The sequence below is a fragment of the Callospermophilus lateralis genome, chromosome 1 (assembly GCF_048772815.1).
Source record: "Callospermophilus lateralis isolate mCalLat2 chromosome 1, mCalLat2.hap1, whole genome shotgun sequence".
NCBI lineage: Eukaryota > Metazoa > Chordata > Mammalia > Rodentia > Sciuridae > Callospermophilus > Callospermophilus lateralis.
The window spans coordinates 222,558,954-222,576,855 of record NC_135305.1 but is presented as its reverse complement, the minus strand read 5'-3'; the positions used below and the strand labels follow the sequence as shown (position 1 = coordinate 222,576,855).

General features: G+C 65.8%; 1 protein-coding gene across 3 annotated transcripts; it reads right to left on the bottom strand.

Moving 5' to 3' along the window:
• Positions 1-1,290: 1,290 nt before the first annotated feature.
• Zbtb7a (zinc finger and BTB domain containing 7A) lies at positions 1,291-17,695 on the bottom strand. Of its 3 annotated transcripts, XR_013155520.1 has the most exons (4): positions 15,933-16,060; positions 7,716-8,967; positions 4,067-4,979; positions 1,291-3,970 (listed from the first exon to the last, which is right to left on the bottom strand). XR_013155520.1 is itself a non-coding variant. In XM_077109653.1 (3 exons), the coding sequence occupies exons 2-3, from the start codon at positions 8,951-8,953 to the stop codon at positions 4,487-4,489; spliced, it is 1,731 nt and encodes a 576-aa protein (XP_076965768.1). In that variant the 5' UTR covers positions 8,954-8,967; positions 17,128-17,695; the 3' UTR covers positions 1,291-4,486. The 3 variants fall into 3 exon arrangements, 2 of the variants coding, with proteins under 2 accessions (XP_076965768.1, XP_076965767.1); XM_077109653.1 differs by lacking the exon at positions 15,933-16,060 and adding an exon at positions 17,128-17,695 and having other exon boundaries at positions 1,291-4,979; XM_077109652.1 differs by having other exon boundaries at positions 1,291-4,979.
• Positions 17,696-17,902: the final 207 nt, after the last annotated feature.

The following is a 17,902-nucleotide window of genomic DNA, read 5'->3' as shown; positions in this document are numbered from 1 at the left end:
GGACATGGACCCACGGGTGCTGGACTGGGGAGGGATGGGGGGTGCTCATGGGGCCCGGCTTCCTCTTAGGGTGGTGGGATATTCTGAACCAGATAGCCATGGCCACACAATTTGTACCAGAGACCACAGGCCTCGGGGTGAGCTGCACGCTGCCACGTGGAGCATGCCTTCTTGAAAGTCACAGGCCAAAGCCCAGCGCCCCTTCTTGTCCCGTGTCCCCGTGGTGTGGCCTGGGCCTTTGTGCAGCCGATTCAGCATGGACCAGCCTGGCTCAGCAGCCGACTGCAGATAGGCGAGTGCCAGGAGAGCGGCCACAGGGTCAACATGAACTCCCTGGTGGCGTGTCCAGGCCAGAGCTGGGCCTTGCCGACTCCCAGTGGCTACTAATAGGAAAAGCCCCACTGACAGGGAGCCAAGGGTCTGACCAGTTTGGTTGGCCTGGGCAGATCCCACCACCCATCCTGCCCCATCCTGATGATGGGAGGGCAGGAGGCACGAGGAGGGGTTCTCCCTGGGGTCCAGCCCAGAGGGTGCAGACAGCAGCCCGGGACTTCCTCCCCAGTGCGTGGCCTGGCATGGGGTGGCACTTCCAGGGCCTCGAGTGGGTACCGAGACTACCCAAGCCAGGCCCTCCCAAAGCCCGGGCGCTGCAGATGGCCAAGGTCAGGGCTGTGCAGATTCCACCCTGACCCCCAGCCAGTTCTCCTCACCTGCCCACACACTTGCTGCTGTCCCTCGGGCCCTGGTATCACCTGCCCTGGCCCAGGTACTGCCTGGGTACCCACCACCCATCCTGCCCCTGAGGGACCAACTGCCCAAGCTGGGCAAGAAGAGTCTGGCTGGAGCCAGAGTCGGCGTCCCAGGCCCCCCCGCCCCGCCCCCCCCCCTCCGTTAACTCCCCCACAAAACACAGAGGACACCAAGATCAGGCAAGACGCCGAGCGGTCATAACAGGCTGCGTTTAGTGGTTGTTTTATGTACAAGAAAAATGATTTTTTTTCTGGTTTTTCATCATCTTTTGCCTTTTTGTTTTTTTTTTTCTTACTTTAAAGCTTTCCCCCCACCCCCCAAAAGTGCATTTTTATCAATTTTTTTTTAAATCTCCCACACTTATAAAGACTCTCAAATACAGTCTATGGAATGTCTGCTGTGCTCTGTAGCCAGCGGGCACCGCCCTGCCCCACTCACAGGCCTGGCCCCCGTGTCCAAGGCACCTCGTGTCTGGGCCAGGGGCCTGGGCAGTCCTGCCTGCCCGCCCACCTGCTGCCCCGCATAGATCTAGGGTTAGTGTGAGCTCAACTGAGATCCGGCCCCGGGGCCGGGCCCCACCTGACCCGTCCTGTGCCAGCCACCCCCACCTCTGGGGAGCTGCTTCCTCAGCTTAAATAACTTTTTAAAATAAAACTGCAAATATAAATATCTTTCTTTCTCAAAAAATAGGATTTTTGCTTTCTTTTTTTTTTTTTTTTTGGTTTTTACATTTTTCTTTTTTTTTTTTTTTTTTCTGTTTTTCCTTTCGGTCTGTCCCACCTCCTATAGTCCCGGTGGCCCACGCTGCCCCCATCCTGGGCCTGACTTGGACCTGGGCCGCAGCACGGCCACAGGCTGCTGCGCCCACCACTACTCAGGGGTACAAGCAGTGCCCCGTGTCCCTGGCCACCGAAGGGGAAGAGGCCGGGGACCCTCCTGTCCCATGGTGAGGGGAAGCAGGCGGACAGCTCTGGACACCAGGGTGACACGCAGGCTGACCCTCCCGCGTCCTACATTCAATGGGTATGGGGTTTTTTATTTTATTTTTTTTGCCTGTTTTCCCCTAATCTGGGAAGGCAGGGTGGGAGGGCGGCAAGGAGCAGCGACTGGGCTGGGGCTGGCCCCCACTCACACACACGGGCACCCACACGGCCTCGCCAGGAGGATGGAAAGAACATTTCACTTTTTCTTTTTTTCTTTTTCTTTTTCTTTTTTTTTTGTACCAGGCAGTTAAAAAAAAAACCAAAAAAAAAAAAAAAAAAAAAAAACCAAAACCAAAAACAAAACCCCAACCACCGAAGGAAAGCCTCTGGAGTCCCAGACAGCGCCCTCCTCAGCCTCGCCGTTTCCTGAAACGCGAAAATTCAGCAGTATCTTTGGCAACACTTTATCACAACCTTAATTTAAAGAATAAAAATAAAATCGATCCACGTCTATATACAGTATGTGATTGCGCAGTCGGGGGCGGGGGTCCGGCTCTGGGCCCATGCAGACGCCGCGGCCGGGCCGGGTGGCGTTAAGGCAGAGGGCGCGGGGCAGCGAAGCGGGGGGCTGGGCGGGGCTCAGTGCAATGCCCAAGGGGCTCCGGGTGAGTGGCTGGCGGGCAGCCTGGTCCTGCCAGAGTCCCGAGGGCTCTGTCCCCCAAATCTGGTGGCCTCTGCTGGCCAGGATGACATCAGTGATTTGAGTGGGTCTTATTGCGAGGGGCCTGGGGGTGGAAGGGCACTCACCCCGGGGCCTCTCTGGGGACGCCGGTGCAAGTGCCCTGCCTGACTTGACAGTCCTCTCTGGAGCAGCTCGCCCTGTGACATCGGGGTGCAAACAGGCCAGCACCACCCGCCCCGGGCCTGCCCCTTCTGCTGGCCCAGAGGGGGGATCCTGAGACATTTGGGGGGCTGATGGGCTGGAGGGTGAGGAGGAACAAAAAGTATCTGGTAGAAACAATATGAAACATTCCACCTTCTTACAAGCTTCCCTTTAAAGACAAAAGGATGAGACAGTTGTCACAGACAGGGTGCCAGGCCACCAAGAGGGGTGGGGATGCAGGGACGCCCCTCCGCCCCAATCAGGCATCGACAGGAGGAGCCTCGGGTCTGCGGAGCGTCTATGCACAGGCCCCGCTAGACTGTGTGGGCTGGAGGGAGTTGGAGGGCACCTGGCAACGTCCCCTCCCCAACCCCGGCCCTGTCCGTGGCCTGCGGCTCGGTCTGCACCGGGCCTTTGGGAGCCCGAGGTTGGGGAGAGGCAAGTGCCATCCCTCGGGTTACAGTCAGTGCCTTTGAGTAAAAAGGGGGTGTGGGGGGAAGCTAAGGCCCTGGAGCAGGGACCCCCGCAGCAGGGCAGCCCTGTTGGAGGGCAGGTCCTGGGGGGTGGGAGGGACATGGGGCTGGGGGACCGGTTAGTCTGGCTGGTTGGAAGGCCAGCCCTCTCTCGGGCCGTCCCTGAGCTAGGGAGTAAGTGAAGTGGGTGCCCAGGACAGAGATGGCCACCATATGGCTGCAGAGACATCTCCCAACCAAGACCGGAAGTGGGCAGAGCAGGAGGCAGGCAGAGCCGCAGGACCCAGGCCCACAGCCTGCCCTCAGCGTGGACCCCCTTTAGCGGGCAGACACCTGGGGGGGTCTCTGGTCCCTTCCGATGGCTTCCTGACCACCCCCCTCAGCCTTGGGGAACAGACGTGGATTCTACGTTTGCGGTGGGTTTTTTATTTTATTATTTTGTACAAAAATAAATTGAGTTTTAGGAATTTCTCTCTCTCTCTCTCTCTCTCTCTCTCTCTTTTTCTTTTCAACTTTTCATAGAAGTTGGTTGCAACTTGTAAACATGTTTTTAAATTAAGAGTTAAGATAAAGTACCCGTTCTGTTACAAAGTGCCAAGACTTCTAAATGTGGTTGGTGGCCTTTTTCTTTCTTTCTTCCTCTCCGTTTTGTAAAATCTTGGGTTTTTATTGCTTTTGTGACACTGGAACCCCTTCCCTGCCCTTGCTCCCGGTGCCCGCCTTAGGAGGCCCTGGCTCCCTCGGCTCTCAGCGCCCGTGCCGCTGCCCGCTCCTCTGAGGAAAGTATATTATATATATATATATGTCTATATATATCTATATATAAATTTTGTTTTTAAGGAGGAAAAGAAAAATCTAAAAAGTGCTTTAAAAACTTGGGAGAAGGGGGGGGCACAGGGTCGAGACAAGTTTTGAATCTCCAAACATGGGGTTCTGGGGGCCTGGGGCGGTCCCCGAGGGGTGGTCCCAAGGGCCACCGGCTCTGAGCCTAAAGGAAGGTGGCAGAGGCCGGGAGCTCCAGGCACCCCGCCCCAGGCCTGGAAATAAATAGATCCGAGTCTCGAGGCCAGGACGTGCGGAGCTGCGAGGCCACAGGCGGGGTGGGAGGCAGGGGCGCTGGGGACAGCGAGGGGGAGTCCCCCCTTGGTAAGTGCCCTGAGGAAGGAGGGTGGGGAGGGACGGGCCATTTAATGTCCGCTCAGAGCAGACAGAAATCATTTAAGGTCTCGTCTGAAAGACGCTAGAGCCCCGCGCGGGGGGCAGAGGACAGCTGGCCCGGCCCCAGCTCGCCGCCCGCCTGGCCAGAGCCAGCGGCCCCCCCCCGCCAAGGGCCAGGTGGGTGCCCCGCGGCCGGCGGGTGGGGTCGGAGGGAGGCGAAGCTGGCCGGCGGGCGGCCCGCGTGTCTGGAGGGGTTCTGCGTGGGGGTCGGGGTCCGCGGTTCGTTCTCTTTTTTGGTTTTAGGCGAGTCCAGCTGTGAAGTTACCGTCGGTGGTGGCCCCGGGGCCGCCTCCGCTGTCGTCTCCACCGCCAGCGCCCGCTACATTCAACCGGCCCGAGCTGTCGGGGCTGGCCTCGTCCTCGTCCTCGTCCTGGTCCTTAAAGTGCTTCTCCTGGCCGTTGCGCCGGGCGTCAGGGGAGCCGGGCGCAGCGGGGGCGCCGGGGGGCGCGGCGGGCCCGGGGGCCGGGGGCTCGGGGCCGCCCCGCACGCGGGGCTTGCGGCCTCGGCGCGAGGGGACGCCGTTGCAGCCGTCCTTCTTGAGGTGCCTGTGCAGGTGGTCGGAGCGCACGAAGGTCTTGCAGCAGCTGTCGCACTGGTAGGGCCGCAGCCCCGTGTGCACGCGCATGTGGTTCTTGAGGTCGTAGTTGTGCGCGAAGGCGGCGCCGCACTGCTGGCACAGGTACGGCTTCTCCCCCGTGTGCTTCCGCATGTGCACCTTGAGCTTGTCCTGCCTGCGGGCGGGCGGGCGGGCGCGAGGCAGGTCAGCGGCCGCTCCACCCACCCACCCACCCGAACCCGCACCACGGCCCCCCGCTGGGAAGGCCGGCCACACCCCCTGAATGACCAGCTCCCTGAGATGCCCACACCCAAGTGAGGACAGGCCCCAGCGAAGCAGGAGAAGCGGATCTGCAGGGCTGTCTGTGAGGCCAGCGGCGCCGGGGGCTGGAGCGGGACCTCCTCCCTGCTGCTGGGGGGGGCAAGGAGGCCCTAGTGGGGGGGGGGCGCGAGTGGCGGCTGCATTCACCCCACAGGAGCCGAAAACAGCACAGTGAGCAGGGTGGCCCTGCCCTCCCGTTGCCACCCCCTGGGCACTGGTGACAGACAGGGGACCCAAAGTACTCAAAAGTCCTGCATCCCAAGAAATCCCTCAGTCCTGGACACACAGGGGCGGCTGGTCCCTGCATAACTAAGGCCCCACCTAGACAGCCAGGCCCTGCCACTCTCCCAACTCTCTGGCACCTGGGCACCCTGGCTGTCACTCCCCGGCCCTCCCGGGGCCTCTGCATGCCCAGTCCTCACTGCCAGGGGCACCTCGCCAGCCAGGCTCCCTCGCCATCACCATCCCGCACTCCATGTGGGGCTGGGAGCAGGGACAGCGGGGACCAAGTGTGACCCCAGGGCCTCTCCCAGTGCCACACGCCCCAGTGAGCAACGAGGACCCATCTCAGCCCAAAGCTGGTCCCCACATAGACCTGAGGTGACAATGGCCCAGAGACCTCCCCCCTGCTCCACCCTAGAGGGCCGGCACACGGGGCTGCGCAGTCCGGACTCCTACTCATCCCTCAAGGCCTCCTGTGGATGTCCCCTGCCTGCCCCTCTGCCTCTCCCAGCCCCCAAGGTCCCGCTCCTCCAGGCCCAAGACCTTCCCCTGGCACTGCCTGCAGACCTGGGCCGCTGCTTGCTCCAACCACCTGTGGCTCTCGGCTGCCCCAGAGGTCAGGACCGGTCCCTACGCCACACTCCTTTCCCTTGCCATTTCTGCAGCCCCTGGAGCCAGCAGGACTCAGCCCACCTGTGTTGCCAGTCCTCAGGCATCAGGCCGCTCCCATCTGTCCACAACCCCCCCCCCACCCAGGTGCAGTCTCCCAGGTGCCCTGCCCAGCCCTGGCGCAGGCTTGAGGCCCAGAGGGCACAGCACTACACAGAGCCCGACTTAAGCTGGGAGGCTCAGAGAGGGGAAGTGACGTGCCCAGGATTGCACAGCGGGCCAGGGGCCGAGCAGAGGCAGGGTGGGGGTGGAGGCAGCCCAGTTTCATCACCCCGAGCCCCGGCCTGGGTAATTATAGCCCGGCTGCCACAGGCCCTGCTTACTCAACGCTCTGCTCTGACTCAGAGGGGCCCCTGGGCTCCCAGGCCTGGGTGGGAGGACCCGGGGCCCTGGGGAGGGGGATAAAGCGGAAGCCAGCTGAGCGAGGGGGAGGGGCCTCACGGGGACCTGCTGGTGCCTCAGTTTCCCTACACTCAGCTGGGATCGGCCCCAGTGGAGGCAGGACAGACTGAGACAGCCTGGCCTTGAGAGCCCTGGGCCCGGGGGTGGGTCGGACACCAGCCCGGTATGATGACCACCTGAGTGGGAGGCAGGCCCTTGGCCTCTGTGGAGCTCAGAAACCCCTGGACAGAGCTCACAGCCACCTCAGGACCCCTGCCTGAGGAGGACGGGCTCACAGAGCGGGAGCTGGGCTGCCTCAGCGGTGCCCTCTGCCCCCACCTGGCACTGCAGACTGGGCCCCACCCGCCTCTCCTGGCCTGCTGGGGAGGGGGCCAAGGGTGCTGGGGAGGGGTCAGCCTGGGTTCCTGTCCCAATGGGGTGGGGCTGGGAAGCTGGGACAATGGCCTCTTTCTTTGCCTTGGTAGGCGTGGCAGGGGGAACCCCACGGCGGGTGGGGGGCAGGGGGTGACGCTGAGTCACCCTGCCTGGCCGGGCCCCTGCCTGCCAGCCCTACCACCCCCACTGGTCTGGTCTGCCTTGGTTCCACACAGCCTGGCCGGCCACCTCTGAACTCCAAGACTGCCCCCAGCAACCTGCCCCCAGCCTGGCCTTGAGCTCCACCCCTGAGGACTGAGCCCCTGGCTGTCCATACCAAGTCAGCCGCAGGCCCTTTGCACTGGCTGTCTCTGCCTGACCCCCATTTCCAGGGCTCCTCCCTGTGCCCCGTGAGTCTTGGTGTTCATGCCTCAGTCCGCCCGCTGCCCTGGCTGCCCCACAGGGACTGTGCCTGCTCCACACTGTGCACCCTTGGGCCTGATCAGGGCTGCATACAGAAAGTGCCTGACAAAAGTGGGCCAAATGAAGATGGTTACCCGCTCTACAGACAGCTCACTCCCCAAGAGCAGCCCATCCTCCCAAGGCAGAGTCAGGGAGCCCTCCTTCCACAGAGAAGGGCCACCCCAAACAGAAGAGAGAGCCGGTCAGGTCCGCGCCTGGGGTGTGCTGCTGCAGGCCGCACCCAGGCCCTCTCACTTGGCTTTGAGGCAGAGCCTTGCTAAGTCGCTCAAACCGGCCTCAGACTGGGGATCCTCCTGCCTCAGCCTCCCTAGGCCGCTGGGCAGACAGGAGTAGCCACCATGCTTGGCTCATGCTATCTGTCTGACCAGGTCATCTGTCTGGTGCCTGGGCTGCCCCCAGATGAAGCTGGAGCAACTGAGGTGGGGGATGTGCAAAGCGGGGGCGGGGCAGGGCGGCTCACCTGGTGAAGCGGACCTTGCAGATGCTGCACTCGTAGGGCTTCTCGCCCGTGTGGGTGCGGATGTGCCGTGGCAGCTTGCCGGCGCCCTGGATGACCTTCTCGCAGATGGGGCACTTCTGGAAGGCCTTGGCGCGGATCTTCTTCTCCCCCTTCTGTGACCACGCGGGGTAGACGTCCCCCTCGTGGGCGCTGCTGAAGTACTTCAGGTAGTAGTCCATGACACCCTTGTCATCCGCCCGCGACTCCTCGTCGCTGTCCCCGGTCCGGCCCACCGAGGACATCATCTGCTGCAGCAGCGTGCTGGCCGCCAGCCCATCCACATCAGGTGCGTCCCCGTCCTCGCCCTCGGCTGCACCCGACAGGAAGCCCGGAGAGTCGCCCGGCTCAGGGGCGGCCTCCGACAGCGAGGCCGCCTCCTCCTCCCCACCCCGGCTGTAGTGGCCGTTCTGCGTGGTGGCCGGGGGCGCCGCTGGTGGAGGAAAGAGACCCCCAGTGGGGGCGTCCTCATCTCGCTCTGGCCACAGGCCCGGGTTGCTGTCGCCCTCGTCCCCGTCTCCTGCCGGGGGCCGCTCGGCCGGGGGACCTGGTCCGTAGAAGTCCAGGCCGTTACAGTCACCGGCGGCCACGGCGGCCACGGCGGCGGCCACGGCCTCCTTGGTGGCATCCAGGTCATCCTCGGAGGCTCCGAAGGCCGGCCAGGGGAAGGCGGCGGCGGCGGGGGGCAGGCTGTTCATGGGGTTGCTCTGGAAGAACTCCAGGTACTCCTTGGCCCGCAGCAGGTTGCGCTGGCCCACCTGGTCCACCAGCTCCAGCTGCCCCGCGTCGGCGCCCGCATCGGCCGCCAGGATCTGCCGGTCCAGGAGGTCGGCACACACGTGGCTCACGGCCGGGATCTCCAGCAGGCGGGCGGCGCTGAGGATGTCGCCCACGTTGGCCGTGCTGACCGTGAGTGTGGCCGTGTAGGCGAAGTCCATGAGCGCGGTGAGCGCCTCGGCGCTGACAAAGTCGATCTCGTACACGTTCTGCTGGTCCACCACGGCGCCCGACGTGAACAGCTTCTTGAAGTACTGGCTGCAGGCGGCCAGCACGGAGCGGTGCGTGGGGAACTCGCGGCCCTCCACCAGGATGACCACGTCGCACAGCAGGCCCTGCGTGCGCTGCTCATTCAGCCCGCTCAGGATGTCACTGCTGTGGTCGGGGAACGGGATCCCGATGGGGCCGTCCACGCCGCCGGCCATCTTCCGCGTGAGACCTGCAGAGGGAAGAAGGGGCTCATGAGCGGGGTCCTGGGACCGCAGCGGTAGCACCTGGTCTCACCCCACCTGGTCTCCCTGGCCATGCGTAAAGGCTCTCGGGGCTCCTGAGCTGTCTCACCGACGTGACACTGTGCTGGCCAGACCTGTGCCCAGCCTGGAGGACAGGAGGCCTGCCCGAGGGGCTCGGAGGTCTCGGCACACACGCACGAGCTGGGTTCCCACGAGTCGGAGCCCACTGCGCACCCTGCCCCAGGGGAGTGAGAAGGTAGCCGGGGAACCCCAGGGAGGGCAGGCCGCGTCTGGACTCAGACCCAGGAACACGGCCTCTCTGCTGCCCCAAGACCTGCAAGAGTGAGGCCAAAACTTGGCACCCAGGCTGTGCCCCGGACAGGGTCAAGGGCACCGTGGACGGGCCCTGTTGCAGCAGGGCCAGGGACTGCTGGACCGTCTTCCTGCCTCGTGAGCCCCCAGGACGGGCTCAGCCTTGGCAGTGAGTAATAGGGAAAACCAGGCACCGCCCAGGCCGTCCCCTAAGGAGTGGCAGGGGGCCGGGGGCTCTGTCCACCACCAGTCCCACAGCTGGCTCTGGCAGGTCTTTTGTCCAGCTGTGCTGTCCAGCCCAGGGGAGGACCCTGGCATACCCTGGGCCTCACTGTCCCCATCTGTCAAATGGGCAGAGGTCTCTGGAGGGGCCGGCCCTGGGGAGACCATCCGTCCCGCCCCCTGTTCCCCACCCCTCCTCCTTCCGCCTTCCCCTGGGCCGTGACTCACCCGCCCACTCGGGCACTTGTGCAACCCTCTGGCTCCTGTCCCCACCCTCCACCCTCTCCAGGGAGCCTGGCTGCCCCACGCCACCCAGCACAGCCCACATTCCTCCAGGTCCTCTGGGCCCAGCAGCTCCCAGGCCAGGACCCCTGGATGTCACCCCGAGGACAGGGCCAAGAGGCTCTTCCCCAGGCTCCTGAGGACCAAGACCCCCACCCTATCTCCCAGCCCTGCGGCCCGGCCCAGCCCTTACCCCTGTGAACCTGGTGAGGCCAGCAAGTGAGGCCCAGAGCTGGCCCAGCAAAACCCAAAGCCACAGCCCCTCTCCCCCCAAGGGTGGCCCTTGGCGCAGGGTCCAGCCAGGGCCACAAGAGGCCTTTGTGCGGCTGCACGCTTCCTGGGACTCGCGGCCCCTCGGCCACCCGCCCACCCTTTCCCTCTGCACCAGCTGCTCACTCCCCGTCCCTGGCCTGGGGGGAGGCTCGATGGCTGCTGGGAGCGGGGGGCTGGGGCGACCCTACACGCTGCGTGGCGGGAAGCCTCCCAGGAGCCCCCTCCGGTGGCTTCCACCCCCTGCCACCATCTGCCGTCTGGCCCCGGGCCTCGGGCAGCGTGTGGGCAGATGGGGCTCTGGATCAGACAGCCCTAGCCCTCCCCGCCCAACATGGGAGGGACGGGACCTCTGACCCAGGCCACCAACGCCCCAAGATGGCCACTCTGGTCCGCTCTCCCCTCAGGTGACCTGGGGTCCCCTCGGGAATGGCTTAGAGGTGTCTCCAGGGGCCTCAAGGCTGGGACCCGAAATGGTCCAAGTGACTCAGCCCTCGCGGTGGCTGCCCCACCCCCTCCGGCAAAACCACCCTGGCGTCCCACCAGGCGCCGGGCTCTGAGGGCCAGGGGCTGCCACAGCCCTATTTTAAGTGCTAAGATGCCCGGACTCCAGGCCACCATGGGGCCTAGCTGGGCCAGAGGGTCCGTGCCTCTGCCCTCTCCCTCCCAGATGTCACCAGAGACCATCTCACCCCGGGTGCCCAGGCCCTCACTCAACAGAGGAGGAAACCAAGACTCAGAGAAGACCAGAGTCCTAGCCAAGGGCGCCCGGCAAGGCTGGCCACAGGGGCTGGCCCCAGCCCAGAACCCCAGGCGCCCCGGCCCTGGAGTCCACACTGGCTGAGCAGACACCTGACCCACGCCCACTCCAGGAACACCAACCACCTGCCGCCACACCCCGGGCCACCCCCCCCCCTGGGCCTCTGGGGGCCTCTCCCTGAGAACGAGGCCCAAGACCCTGCTTTGAAGCGGGAGGAAATTGAGGGCCCAGCCCAAGCCCTGGGTTCCCAGGAACCAAGCACCTGCGCGCCCCCGACCCTCTGCACCTGCCACTCCTCCCTGGGGGTCTAGGGTTCCCCTCCATGTAGGTGACCCAGCTGTCACCCGACAGAGTAGGTGCCATGCCTTCTCCCCAGGAAGCCCACCCCACACTGGCCCAGACCCACCCTCGGGGCCACCAGTCATAGCAGCTCCTCCCCCAGGTCCCTGTGGGGTTTCTGGGGTGCCCCAGCAGGCCCCTCCAGGACTGGAGCCACACCTGGCTCCCCAGCCTGGCCTCCTCAAGGGGCACACAGTAGGGCCACAGCACCCGGCCCCGCCCACCCCTCCAACCTGGGTCACCCGGCTTCTGGTGCGGAGGCAGGGATCCAGGCTGCCTGGGAGCCCTCCCTGCGCCCTCTACCTGGAGGAACTACGCAGCGCCTCCGCTCCGTCCCCAACCCCAAGAAGCTGGGGTGACGGACCCTGCTGAGGACAGGGGCAGTGGGGTCACCTAGGAAGGACCCCAGATCACCAGGGAACAGGCTGAGCAAAACGGGGCAGGGCGGCAGGAAGGGGCTTGCCCCCCAAGGTCACACGGCAGGCTGGGGTGGGGGCACCCCCCCCCACGCTGCTCAGGAAGGGGCCGGGGGGGGGGGGGGGGGGCGGGGGGCTGAGCAGGTGATCGCCATCAGCTGCCTTCCTGAAGGGCACTTCCGGGGTAGTGGAGCTCAGGGAGGGAAAAGGAGGCCAGTCAAGGGGAGGGTCAGCAGGTTCAGGTCGACCCCCTGCAACCACCTGACCTTGAACAAGAGGCACCACTCTCAGAGCCTCAGTCTCCGGGGAGGGGGCGACGGCAGTATTAAGGGCCCCTTTACAGCCAGGGAGCACAGGACAGGGCCCCACACACGTCCGTGGGCAAGTCTGCCTGAGGACCCGGTGCACACCACACGGGGCCCAGAAGGCCGGCCACCAGGCCGTCAACCCACAACGTCACCCTGCTGCTGGCCGAGGAAGAGGGTGGGAGAGCCTGAGTGGGAAACCAGAGGGCACAACCAGACCCAGAGAGGGTGGGCAGCAGCCCAAGGTCACACAGCAAGTCGGCAGGCAGGTGTGGCTGCCAGTCCCCGCCCAGCAGCCCAGCAGCCCCTGCCCTCCCAGTCAGGAAGCCTGTGTGGCAAGGTTGGTCCAGAGGGTTACCCCGCCCAGACCTGGCCCCGGCTTCATGGGACAGGAATGCAGGGTCCTGATCAAGGGGCACCAACAGCCAGACCACCGCCAGCCGGCCCCCTGCCCACCTGTCCTCCTGCCCTCACAGGCAGGCAGGCCTCCCCCAGGCCAGGCAGGGAGCAGGCAGGCCCTCGGCCATTTTACATGTCCATTTATTGCCCTAAATGGGGAGGGGCTTCCTGCCCAGGCCTTAAAGGGACAGAGGAAGGAAAGCAGCTGCCTGGTGGGAAGTGTGTGGGTGTGGGTAGGGATGGAGACAAGGAGGCCCTGGGGACCCCAGGTGACCCCTCAGTCCTGGGTGGGGCTGCAGCCCACCCTGTTCCACACTCAGTGTAGTCACAGGCCAGAAGCCGAGTCCAGAGGCTGGTTCTGAGACAGCGTCAGGAAACTGGCCGTCCACAATGGAGGTGGGGAGGGAATGAGCTTCCTGTCACCAGGGGTAAGCAGGACCTGACTCCTAGAATCCCAGCTCTGTCCACCTCGTCCTGCCCGAGGCTGCCTGCACCTGCTACCCAAGATGCCCAAGAGTGGCCAGAGTGACCTGGAAGGACCTGCTCTTCTCCACTGCTCCACCTCTCCTGGAGGCACACCCGCCTGACACCTGGGCCATCTGCAGCACCCCACCCAGCCTGGAAGCCCGGGGTGAAGGGACCCTGGCGCCCAGTGGCCTGCCTGCAGGATCCGGACAGAGCCCTCCTGCCAGACATCCTGATATGAGGTGGTACTGGCCCTTGTTTTCCAGTCAAACCAGAAAGGCGTGGGTGGGACGCTTCCAACGAGTGGCCATGGCTGTCCACAGCCCGCTGGGGGGACAGATGGAGGGGCTGGGCCTTTGTCCACAGGCCTCATGAGTGCCAGATTCTCTGCAGGGCACCTCCTGTGCCACGGGGCCCTGAATTCGGGTCTTGTGGGCCTCTCAACAGAGTCCTGTACAGGTCGACCCTCACCACCCCAGGAGGGAGGGTCTGCAATTACTGCCCCATTTTGCAAGTAGAAAACAGGCACAGAGAGAGAAAGGGACTTGCCCAGGGTCACACAGCAAAGCTGGAATTTGAACACAGGCCATCTAACTGACTAGTCCTGCCTAACTAGTCCTCTCAGGTCTCCTTATTTCCCTTCCTCCAACACAGCCTCAGATACCACCATGGCATAAGCCCCCCACACACCCTGAGGCCAAAGACTCAGTCTGGCCTCTTCTCAGGCCCCTCAGAGATCCTGCAATAGCACAGAGAAGAGAGAGGTCACCCAGGGCCTGGGGACAGGGCTGGAGGACAGCTGACACCCGCCAACTCAGGGTGCCAAGTCTAACCCCTCCAGTCCAGCACCGGGGGAGGGGGGCTCCCCAAGGCCCTGACACAGGGCAGCAGTTGCTCAGCATTTGCTCCTGCATAGGACGACACCCGGGGTGAGGATGCTCTCCCTGTCCCACTGACGGGTCGCTAAGGCAGGCAGAGAGCAAGGGACCAGCCTGGGTGGGGTCAGGACCATCCTGCACAGCCTGCTCTCCAGGGCCACCGGAAGGCAGTTCTGGTCTATCAGGTGCGCGTGGCCCAAGGTAACTCTTAGAGGGTACTGAGGGTGTCTCTGGTGGCCAAAGCCCACTCCCAATACCCAGCAGATCCCTAGGTGCCCTAAGCAGACCCAGCTGCTTCCTCCACAAGGGGTAAGGGGAGGTCAGAGGGACCTGCAGACACCACTTGGAACCCTAAGACAATGCTACTGTCACAGGACAACCAGGGGCCTGGGGGCCTGTCCAAGGTCACAGAACAAGTGGGCCAGCATTCCATTCCCAGACCACCCCCTGCACAGCCAGTCTGCCTTACAGGCCTGGCCAGGAGTTCTGCTCTAGAGCAGCGACTTGGGTTGCCTCTGGTACAAACCTCAAAATCCAGAGCCCTGTCCGCCTCACAGGTCAAAGTGTGCGATTGGAGTGCTACAGCTAAGCAGGGGTAGGGAGGGGTCCCCTGTGCACATGTCACACTTAAAAGTGTCTACCATAGGAGACTGGCAGGCAGGAGGACTGGAACCTCAATGGTCCTCTCTGAGCCTCAATGTCATCCTTGGGCGAAGCTGTGGTGACAGTAGTCAGGGCTCTACCTTCAACCTCTCTCACACTGGGAGACACAGGTGAGCAGGTGCCGGTTGTGACACAGGGGCTAGAGACACTTGGGAAAGGCCCCATGCTGGGAAACAGAACCAAAAGGGTCAGACCCAGCACTGGCTGGGTGACCTTGGGCTGCTCTAGGTCTCCCTGCGCCTCCACATCCTCTGCCCCAGTTCAGGTGCTGCCTCCCCTCTGGACCTCAGTTTCCTCCTATAGCAGCAGGGACGGCGACCAGGTCAATCCAGCCACACATCAGATGGCCTCAAAGAACAGAACAGACCAAAACCAACCAGGACGGGCCAAAGCCTAAGGACCCCTCCCTGCTGGGCCTGGGCCACCTGCCTCCACCAGCCTCAAGTCTCCCCAAGGAGCAAGGGCCATCAGCACCCCAACATCGGCTCTTCCTCCCTCTGCCAAGAGTTGCGCGGTTCCCAGCCCCGGCCAGGGTGCTGACTGGCCACCACACAGCCAATCAGAACTGAATAATAAATACCCCCCAAGTGACCCACGAATTAAAATTTCAGTGTCCCCGTTGGCTCCTCTTTCCTTGGTGAGGCTTGGCTTTCCCCGCTGCGGCTCTACCCCCTCCCCCAGGCTCGTCTCCACAGCGATGGCTGGCGGTAAACAGAGCCCCGAGCCCAGCCTTGGGTGCCAGGCCCAGCCAGGCCCAGCACTGCAGGGCCCCTCGGGGGTGGCCCTCAGGGGAAATGGTCCCTGCCTGGAGCCCTACACCGGCAGGCAGCAGTGGCGGAGGCCGGACCTGGGCCCCTGCCCCAGCCTGGGCTCCAGGGACCTCTCCCAGGCCAGGCCTGCCAATAGGAAGTGACCGGCTGGTGGCGGGGAGGCCCCCCCAGTGTGGGAGCGGCACACTCAGGGTTACGCCCTGGCCCTGTCGGGGGTGGGGGGGCTGACATGGAATCCCGGACGCCCTCTCCAGCCGGCTCCGGGAGGCAGCTGGCAGGGAGGAGGAGGGGGTGGCGGGCAAGCCACCCGCCACCCATGGGTGACCCTGGTGGGCCCCTCTGCGGGAAGGGGTATCCACACCTCTGACTTCCGCCGACTGGCGAGGGGGAGAGGGGAGCTGCTTGCCTCCCCGCCAACTCGTGGCTGCATTCCGCCAGCAATTAATAGGAGCCGACTGGGTGCCTGGGCCTGCTTGGATAGCAGCGTCCTGCTGCGGCCCTGTTGGCCAGCGCGGGCAGGCCGTGCCTCGCAGGCCCCGCAGAGGCCCGGCCCCGGGGACCGCACCGGCTGCGGAGCTCGGCTGAGCCCCCTGCCAGGCTCGCAACCCCAGGCCGGGAAGGGGCCGCGAAGGGGCCGGGAGAGGGAGGGGGCCGATCGCACTCGCTCGCCCCTCCTGCCCCGGCGCCGAGCTCGCACGTGGTGCTGGCGTCAAGGGGAGGGGGGGTCCGGCCGGAGGAGACGGGGTCACGCGCTCCGGGGGCCGGGGCTGTCCTCCGCGGGCCGGGGCGCGCGGCGCGAGGACCAGGCGGGGCGCTCGAAGGGCCTCCACCCCGCCGCGGCCCCCAGGCCCGGGCCCGCGCGCGCTCCTACCTCCTTCCCGGGCAGCGCGAGGGGCCCGGCCCCGGCGGCGGCGGCGGCTGCGGCTGGGCTGACTCCCCGAGGCCCGGGAGGCGGCAGTGCGCCTGGCCCCGCGCCACCCCCCGCCGCCGGCGGCCAATCCCCACCCGGGCTGGGGGGAGGGCGATGCAAATTACCCCGGATCTGGGCCCGCCCGCCCGCCTCCCCCGCGCCCGGCCGGCCAGCGCCAGGCCGCGCATCCCCGGGCTCGCCTGCGCCTCACGGCCGCCGGCCGCCGCCCTCCCCGGGGAGCGCCCTCCGGGAGGGGCCGGTGCCCGGCGGGGGGCCGCAGGGAGGGGGCTGGGCACTAGTTACACAACAGGCGGGAGGGGCTGGCGGGCGAGGAGGGGGCGGCCGCGGCCGCGCAGCCGGAAGCTGGGACCGCCACCGGCCCCTGGCGAGGCAGCCCGCACGCCCCGCCCCGTCCGGACCCCGCCCCGCGTCGCGCCACCGTGAGCGCCCATTGGTTCTCCGGCCCGCCGTTCACCGCCCCTCCTCCGCACCGCCCCTCCCCGTGTGCCGCCGCGGGCCGCTGGCGCGCAGAACCCTGGGACTTGCAGTGCGCGCCGCTTGCCACCTGCGGACAGTGAGGGACTGGGGAACTACGACGCCCAGAGGGCCCAGCGGCCGCGCCCGCCCACCCCACCCCTTCCCTCTCCTTTGCAAAGCCCCCCTCCCTGTTTTTTCAGCCCCCTCCCCCCCATCCCCCATGGAGCTCCATCCTGGCCAACTCCAACGTATGCACGCAGCACCGAATAGGCCCCCCGGGGGGCGAGAGCGCCCCCAGTACACGGCTGCAAAGTTAGCACGCGACGCGCCCCCCTATCACCCCACGCCGTCTCCCCCCACCCTCAGTGCAGCCCCGCTTCCCCTCCCCCGCTCCCCGCGCGCCCGGGAGCCCCGAGAAGCCATGCACGGTTGGGGGGGGGGGTCTGGCGCACAAGCCCATGCACTTCGCCCCCAATCCCCTCTACCGGGCGGCGCCCCCTCCCCGCTCTTGGGATCATGGGCGCCTCCAGCCTCCTGGCTGCTGCCAAGCTCCCCCTCCTCTGAAACTTAGGGGACGTCCCCGGATCTCCCGTGGCCCAGAGCGCAGAGTGGGCGCAGCGCCCCCGGCCCGTCCCCGCCCTGCACCCCGTGTCCCGGGCCTCGCCGGGCGCTGACTTACCTCGCGGGGCCGGGCCGGGGCCGGGCCGGGGCGCGCGGGGCCGGGGCCCGGAGTCGGGACTGGGCGCCCTCGGCCGCTGGCCTCCCGGGTCCGCGGCACTCGCGCTGCCCTCGCTCGCGCTGCCCGCGTCGCTCCTCGCTCCGGCGGCGGCGGCGGCGGCGTCACTGCCCCTACAGTAACTGTACAGTACAGCCAAAGCCCCGTATGATGCTCGCGACTCCCTTCCTGGTTTCTCCGAGGGCAAGAGGGGTCCTCCCTTGTCTTAAAGGTGCCGCAGCCGCCGGCCCCCCCACGCCCAGCCTGCCCCCCCAGCCCGGCCTCGGAGGCCAGAACAGGCTCGGCAGGTCGGCTCTTGCCACGTCCCTGCCCTCCCGTGGGGCTTCGCCCGCTGCGCCGGGGAGACCGGGCTGTTATTAGGTTTTGGCAAGTTGGGGGGGTCCGGCCCGCCCAGGCGCGCCCCCCCCTCCTTTGACCTCTCCGCCCCGCTGCGCGGCGCAGTGCCAGCTTGCCAGCTTATCTGGCTCCAGAGCTCCCCGGGGCGCGGGGGGAGCGGCCCCCCGGGTGCAGGGGGTGGGGGCCTCCAGATAAACAGGCCCCCAGCCTCTGCGCAGGGCGGGGTGCGGGGGGGCTCGGGCTTTGCCCCCGACGCCTGGGGCGTGGCAGGATGGCAGCGGGGGCGGGGAGCGCTGTGCGCACTGCGAGGACCTACGCGGGCGTGGGTCGCGCTGCCCCGGCAGCTGGGGGTGGGCGGCGCGGGAGCGGGTGGGGACCCTCG